Source organism: Rosa chinensis, chromosome 3 (genome assembly GCF_002994745.2).
Source record: "Rosa chinensis cultivar Old Blush chromosome 3, RchiOBHm-V2, whole genome shotgun sequence".
In the NCBI taxonomy this organism is placed as follows: domain Eukaryota; kingdom Viridiplantae; phylum Streptophyta; class Magnoliopsida; order Rosales; family Rosaceae; genus Rosa; species Rosa chinensis.
The window spans coordinates 28,945,037-28,952,552 of NC_037090.1; the positions used below are offsets into that span (position 1 = coordinate 28,945,037).

The 7,516-nt window shown below is 35.1% G+C and overlaps 1 protein-coding gene across 1 annotated transcript; it reads right to left on the reverse strand.

Annotated features, from left to right (window-relative positions):
• Positions 1-1,587: 1,587 nt before the first annotated feature.
• LOC112194361 (patatin-like protein 2) lies at positions 1,588-4,241 on the reverse strand. Its single transcript, XM_024334607.2, has 7 exons — positions 3,970-4,241; positions 3,349-3,530; positions 3,039-3,228; positions 2,744-2,905; positions 2,355-2,657; positions 2,074-2,246; positions 1,588-1,941 (listed from the first exon to the last, which is right to left on the reverse strand). Exons 1-7 carry the CDS (start codon positions 4,102-4,104, stop codon positions 1,851-1,853), a joined length of 1,236 nt encoding a protein of 411 aa, XP_024190375.1. The 5' UTR covers positions 4,105-4,241; the 3' UTR covers positions 1,588-1,850.
• Positions 4,242-7,516: the final 3,275 nt, after the last annotated feature.

Here is a 7,516-nt window from a genome sequence, read left to right on the forward strand (position 1 = left end):
CATTGGCTACAACACAGTGGGAAAGTCGGTTAGAAAGTGTCAAAACTATTAAATATCAAAGTCCACAAATTAGAGCTACTTTACAACAATTGGCAAATACAAATGACTTAGATGGTGCGCACTAAAATGTGAAGCTAAAACGTTATAAGCAAATTATGCTTTTGAAAACTTTGAATTTTTATTAGGCATGGTATCATATACTATATCTTGTTGATTTGGTTAGTAAAAAAGTTACAATCTAAAAGCATGGATATTGGCGGTGGCGGAGCGATGAGGGATTCAGACGGGCCCCAATACCTGATCTAAAATTTATAAAAAATAAAATAGATATGTTATTGTTCAATATATTGTATTGGTTAGAAACTCCTTACAACTCGTTAATTGGTGATTGGGCTCTAACCTCTTTGTTTTAATTGGTTAAGCTTTTGTTATTTAATGAACAAAAACTCCTCATCAATAAAAAAAGTTCTGGAAGCTTGGCTTCTCTTTTCCTTTAATTAGTATGTTCACTGAAAATTTCTGTTAGCTCTCTTCAGATTTGTGGTTTGTTTCTTTTCGGTTATGAATTTGTTTTTGAAAGTATTATGATTAGGCCAGGGGCGGAGGGATGAAGGGGCACCTGTGACGTGCCCCAGTTATGTTTCTTGCAAAAGTTAATATATATATATATATATATATATATATATATATATATATATTGATTTTGATCAAAGCGAAGCTTCGTTTTGAAATTAAAGTGCGCATTTAGATTTTAGGCTCACTTATCGGTTGTATATCCGCATCTCGACCGTTCATTTTTTAGGTATTAATGTATAGATCATCTCTGTAAATTTTCAGCTAAATTGATAATCGTTAAGGTATCTAACTCACTTAAACCAATGGACGAACTGAATCTGTCTAACCTGAACCGTACTAGCTTTAAGGCAGTTAGCAATGCCTTAACAATCATTAATTTGGATAATACATGGCTGATTATATAACTTCGTACTGTCTGTTGCTCGATCTAGTAATGGTGCAGGAGACTAAGATAGATAGATTAATCCTTGGTTTTAAATTAACCTTCCCCTTTTAATTTAATTTTGCTTTAGGTTCGCGCGAAGGTCGTCGATCGTTGCTTTTCTAGTTCGTTGACTTGTTGGTAATAGTCGTATTCCATCTATGCCGGTTAATTAAAGAATTATATATTCTCCGACCTAACTGACCAAATGGTCAAATTCATGACAAATTCAGTGAATCTTCAGAATACTATGCAAATGCACTTTATATATATAGAAAAAGCTCTAAGCTAAACAACGAACAACTAGATCACAAACAAACTGAGCTTTTAAAAAAAAAAGAAAGTTGAATGGTGTGCATCTAAAATATATATATATATATATATATATATATATATATATATATAACAGGTTCATTCTTTTATAAACAGATTATAATTCCATATTGATACAAATTTTAAGTTGAATTGATTTATTTAGACTAAAGCGGTTCATACATTAATGTATAAGTTATAAGTTTGGTGATTACATACAAAGAAGCTAAACCAAAAGAATTCTTGCTTGCTAGCTAACTTTCCTTTATTTATATACGTATAAATAATCCATATTTCTGGAATAGAAGAATTATTGATATCGACGTGTTACAATATACACAACAATTGTTTCCCCGCCTATCAGGGTTTTATTTCAATACAAAGAATTAAAGAATGATCAAGTATGTTGGATCATTTTCCCCCATACCTTGAACTACAAGAAACTGCTACTTAAACAGTTAATGCAAATGAAAGAATAGAAAAGTCTGTTTGTGTAACATATATGTATAGAGGCATTCAGAATTTTTGGATATAATATGTATCAATGGGAGTTCGGCATGGGCATGCCACATTTTCCGTGGGGCGACCTTGCAAGGCGAAGCCCCTTCTCTTCAGAGAGTAGTTTTGCAAACCTGCAAATTAATAGTCAAAACTTTCTGTCAATATATTGTTATACATATTATTTAATGGATTATCAAAGAATATAATACCATAGATATCAGAGAAACAGCCAATATATATTGGTAACATATGTAGTTGCATACCTTATAAGAGCCTCTTCGTTGGTCTCATGATTGGAAGCCTCAAATCTGCCATTCTCCAAATTAACCCTAGACACTGGTTTCTTCAATAGGCCTTCTCCAACTCCTAGGAGATCGTTCAAATTTTTCTTTGTGGCTACATCCACCGAAGATACTTGTCCACTTAGCGTATCATCCTGCAGTTTCATTTCCATTAATCAATTAAATTTGTATCTGTCAAAAAATTTGTACGATTAACGTGGCTATCTGGAAAAATAAAGTTACATAGTAATAATTATAAGTACCTGAATTCGAAGATAATTTCTCTCTGAGTGAAGGGCTTGGAAGACTTCAGAAAGGTGAAGATCGACCATATCGGCACTTGCATGACTAAAAATGTTAATGATTGGAGTGGAACCACCGCTGGTTAACCAATTCAAGATACCCCATTTAGCTGCGCTCGGCGCATTGTACTTCAATTCAATTTTTGGTGAGCCGGTTCCTAATGATATAACCAAAAACCTTCCATAGTCCATGGGTTTTATAGGGAAAAAATCGGAGCTCCCCTTGATTATTTCCTTTGTAACTTCACCAATAGCAACTAGAGTCTGAAACAAAAGTAAAACTATGAATTTAGGGTATATGTTTCTTGATTATCAATCTTTGATATGAAGTACATATATAATGTACGTACCGGATTATTTGCAGCTACACCACCATCTATAAGGTTGAATTCTCTTACTTTGCCTTCCGCGTCCTTGGTTTTAAAATAATGAGCTGGAAGATAAGTTGGTGCTGCTGAGGTTGCGATGCTTATGTCTGAAAGCAAAGCATCAAAGGATGGCTTCTTTTTCACCTGATGATATCCCAATAAAAGCAACCATATATGTTAGATCTACTTACTCCAGCTATAAGTATATAATAATATATACCATCACATGCTATAAGTGGATTATTAATTTTAGACAGAAGAAATGATAAATGTGCACCTCAAAGCTGGAAAAGATTGTTGTCTGGAGATTCTTTATATCAAACGCAGGAATGACAACATTAGTCAATGTCTGATGCAGTTTCTTGTCACCAAGTTTTTCCCTAATCAAGCTATGTAGATACTTCCCATCGTATTTTGGTCCTACTAGAGATTTGATGATGTTTATAAGACGAGGAAATAGCCACCATCTGTCGAGGGTTTAAGAAATTCAGATATTAATTAAGTAATTACTTGGAAGCATCCAAAGGTAGTAAATGATAGCTAGGTTAAAAGCAAATTGAGTTAACTAATATGTAAGCATTACGTACGTCTTCTGGGGGAAGATTTTGGGGCTATGAGTAAGGTAGAAGTTCTTTATATCTTTAGCAGCAAACATCGGTCTGTTATTCTCATCTGGGGTTGTAAGCATGGCAGTCACAAGACCTCCTGTGCTTGTCCCTGAAATCACATCAAAGTAGTCGGCGAGTCTTACATCTTCCCCATCCAGCTTCTGCAAGTTGATTAATGACTTTATTAATTACTAGATGGTATAATATATTAACCAATATAAATGACATATATAAGAAGGCTGTTGGACATTAAAAAAATACAATATTTCTATAATTAGTTTGCTCTACAAGCACTGGCGCAGCTTATGCAACATGATCAAATGTTAGATTTATTGGTTGATCAACCTAGGAGAAATGCACGAGCCGGACCGCGCATTTTGATCACTTTGTATTTGACAGTTGATATGTACTTATAGCACTCAACTACTGCATATATATCAATTGATATATCTGTATTGTGCGCCAGTGTGATTACTACTCTAGCATTACTCATATCGGACATGTACATGTTGGACAATGAATACGATAAATACTATAACTTGCAAATGCAAATGCATAACCCTAGTTTGGTACAAAATTGATCTAGCGTTCATATGCTACCTGAAGCTCGGATTCAAGAAAAGCAAGGATTGTTCCTGGGATAAGCGCTCTTATTCCACCTCCATCAATGCTTAGAACAGTGATTAGGTTTCCATAAGTTGGTGGCTGTAGTGGGATGCTTTCGGTTCTTTCCATAAGACTGATTGAGAAATTCTGTGCTGCAGCTATATATGTGAGAGATCAAAAGATAACGAGATGGTTGATCTGATGAACTTTTGGAGAAGAGGCTTTAGGAAAATAGCTCAAGTTCCTTGGTGAATTCCTATTTGAGAGATCAAGTATGGTATTTATAGACTCCTTCTAAACACATATACCTAGAATCAACCAAGTCATTGAATCAAGTTGCGCGCCCCAAAGTGTTTGAATAACTGGAATGTCAATAGATGAACGCGATTCAAAAAATTGACCCGGGTCTGTACAACTTCTTGGACATGGTTCAAGTTGGACTGCATGCACGTATAAGCGTATATAATTATTAGAAAGTTCATATCTAGTCCATCATGCCTTCTTTGCTACAGCAAAAACGTACATTGTTCCCCTATATTATGGACCACAAATGCATCTGTGAGAATTGCAGAATAGTAGGTGAGACTCTATGAGAATTGTAGGTAAGACTGATTAGCTGAAGCATCGATCGAAGGCTAGCAAGAAGGAGACAATTGAGTTAGGCCTAATCTCTGCTCTTAAAATTGCCTAACTCTAAAGTAAAATCTTTACCAAGAAGCCAATGCCTTGGATTGTTAATTAGTTTCAAGTTATCTTTTTGTAGCCAACATACAGTGAAGGCAATAATTGTGAGATTGATGCTGCACTAATTCAAGGAGATCATACTAAATCATCAAGTTAAAGCGGAATAAATTAATTTGATTCGTATAAGGCGGCGAGGATGATCGATCAACGATGGCATAGAGGCTCGGAAAGGTCAATATATAGGATAACTTGCCAAAGTAATTGATCAAGACATAAAAACAAGGACTTCCACGAAACTGAAAAAAAATTGTTGGTCAACCATTAATCCTCCATTAATATGCCTGTGTACTCTAATCTGAATTGATGATGACAGAAATGGTGAGATGGTAGATCCAGGAAGTGTTCATGATTTAATCATATTCTATTGCCACATTTTTCTCATGTTCCTTGATTTAGTGTTGAATTTGTCGTCTGTTTGTTATCGTGAACTTCAAATACACTGTAATCATTTTGGATGTCATCAAGACATTATCTTCAGAGTTACAGATGATAAACTGAAATTAACCATATATTGATTTTGTAAGAAAATGAATAACTCAAAAAGCTCAGCTGTAATCAAAATCAACCACAGGACGTCACGAGTATTGAAGAACAGACACTACAGAGGCTTAATCAGCAAGCTGAAACTAATCCTCCAGCTCGATCAGCTCTTGAGTGTTAACATTAATTAATAATATATCAATGTCCTTCTGTTATGCCTAATGACAACTGTTCTTTCTCCATCAACTCTCAAAATATATTCAAGCTTTTGTCCTTGTCATACTTTGCTGAGTTTGCTGATTACTTCAAGATACTACATAGATATGTGATCTAATTCAAAGAATTGTCCGATCCTCACAAGCATTTCTTACTGTAAAGTCTTCAATCCGAATTTACCTGCATGTTCATGATCAGAACAAGAACCCTAGCTAGCCAGCTCTATGTGTGTGTAATTAGTTTTATCAATGAATTTTAATAATGATAAAAATATATAATCTGATCGATCGAGGTTCAAATAATTAATCATCCTCCATGCTCCATAAAGGGATTTTTTTTTAATTATTTTTTTTTTTTGGGGAAAATGATATGCAAAGATGCAAAAAGGTCATAGGGCATGAGTCGATCTAAAAGGTTTTTATTATATATGTGTTGAGTTCGTTTTGCCATTTTGCAAGTATACTACTGATTCTGCCTAGAAAAGATGCATATCGATCCATGAAAATTTTGGGTTTATTCCAAATGATAGAATAGTGGCGTAGCCCGAATTTGTAATAAGAGGAGTCAAAAATATAATTTCAACACCAAATCCCACATGAGCAGCGAAACGAAGTCCATGAAGCAAAGCAAGAGCCTCAACTGATCTTGGAGATAAATAACCAATCTGGGGGACTGCCATGGCCCCTTTTAAGACTCCAAAATGGTCCCTGAACACCACCCCCAAAGCACAAATACCATTACTTGGATCCAATGCACGATCGAAATTCATCTTCAAATTCCCCAATTAATTGTGGTGGGCTCCAAACTACTGGTAGTTGCTGCGTCACTATCTTCTGGTCCCTTTTAACTTGACATGCTATGAATTCATGCATTCTGCCACTCCCCAGCACTATGAAAAAAATCCACCGGTTTAATACTTTTTTCCCCATGCCTACAGAGATTTCTATTCCTCCACAGCCACCATGCCAAAAAACTAAACTTTTCTAAGTCATCCCCCACTGCAATAGTACTGACATGTAAAAACAAATCATGAAAAGATGGTTCCCTCCATGTTTTGCACCCGTCACTTAGAAAAGACAGCTTCCACACTTTTTTTGCAAGAGGACAATCCCATAAAATATGAATAACTGATTCAATTGGATTACCACATTGCCAACAAGAAGACTCAGTCATTATTTTCCTTCTTACCGAGTTCTGCGCACAAGGAACAAAGTTGTTGATAGTTCTCCACAGGAAAACCTTCACCTTATGCGGTGCTTTCAGACTCCAGACCTTACGCCTAGCCTCCATATTTGAACCATAACTTGAACTGGTAGTAGCAACTTTTCTCTCTTGCGGGTTTCTAGCTACCCAATAACCGGATTTGACACTGAACACACCATTCTTGGTATTATGCCAGACAAGCTTATCCGGCGTAGACCGCAGTCCCAAAGGCATACTTAAAATTACCTCAGATTCATGGGGCAGAAAAATTTCTCTAATGAGAGGCAGTACATTCCAAGCTCAGAATCTGTGTGTGTGTAATTAGTTTGATCAATAAATTTTAATAATTATAAAAATATATAATCTGATCGATCGAGGTTCAAATAATTAATCATCCTCCATGCTCCATAAAGGGATTTTATTATTATTATTATTATTTTTTTTATTTATTTATTATTTTTTAATGGGGAAAATGATATGCAAAGACGCAAAAAGGTCATAGGACATGCATGAGTCGATCTAAAAGGTTTTTATTATATATGTGTTGAGTTCTTTTTGCCATTTTGCAAGTATACTACTGTAAGTTCTATATATATTCTTCTGCCTAGAAAAGATGCATATCCATCCATGAAAATTTTGGGTTTATTCCAAATGATCGAATGGTGGCGTAGCCCGAATTTTGTAATAAGAAGAGTCAAAAATATAATTTTAACAAGTTAGAGTTTACATTTAAGTGAAGCCTTATTTCCACTCCCAAGCATTTTTTTTAATTTCCGTTTATAGACAAAAACCCATTATTTGCTCATTCTTCATCGAATCATAGGGATCAAGAGCCTAACAATGATGGAATTTATATTATGTTTCTTCCTTACTTTCCCCCCTTTCTTCCGTTTCTTCC

What these genes read in the sequence shown, in the direction of transcription:
- LOC112194361 (XM_024334607.2), bottom strand. Translation starts at nt 4,104, where the DNA reads ATGGAAAGAACCGAAAGCATCCCACTACAGCCACCAACTTATGGAAAC. An exon ending in GTGTAGCTGCAAATAATCCG is followed by an intron (nt 2,658 to 2,743) that starts GTACGTACATTA and finishes CTTTTGTTTCAG; the next exon opens with ACTCTAGTTGCTATTGGTGA. An exon ending in AACGAAGAGGCTCTTATAAG is followed by an intron (nt 1,942 to 2,073) that starts GTATGCAACTAC and finishes ATTAATTTGCAG; the next exon opens with GTTTGCAAAACTACTCTCTG.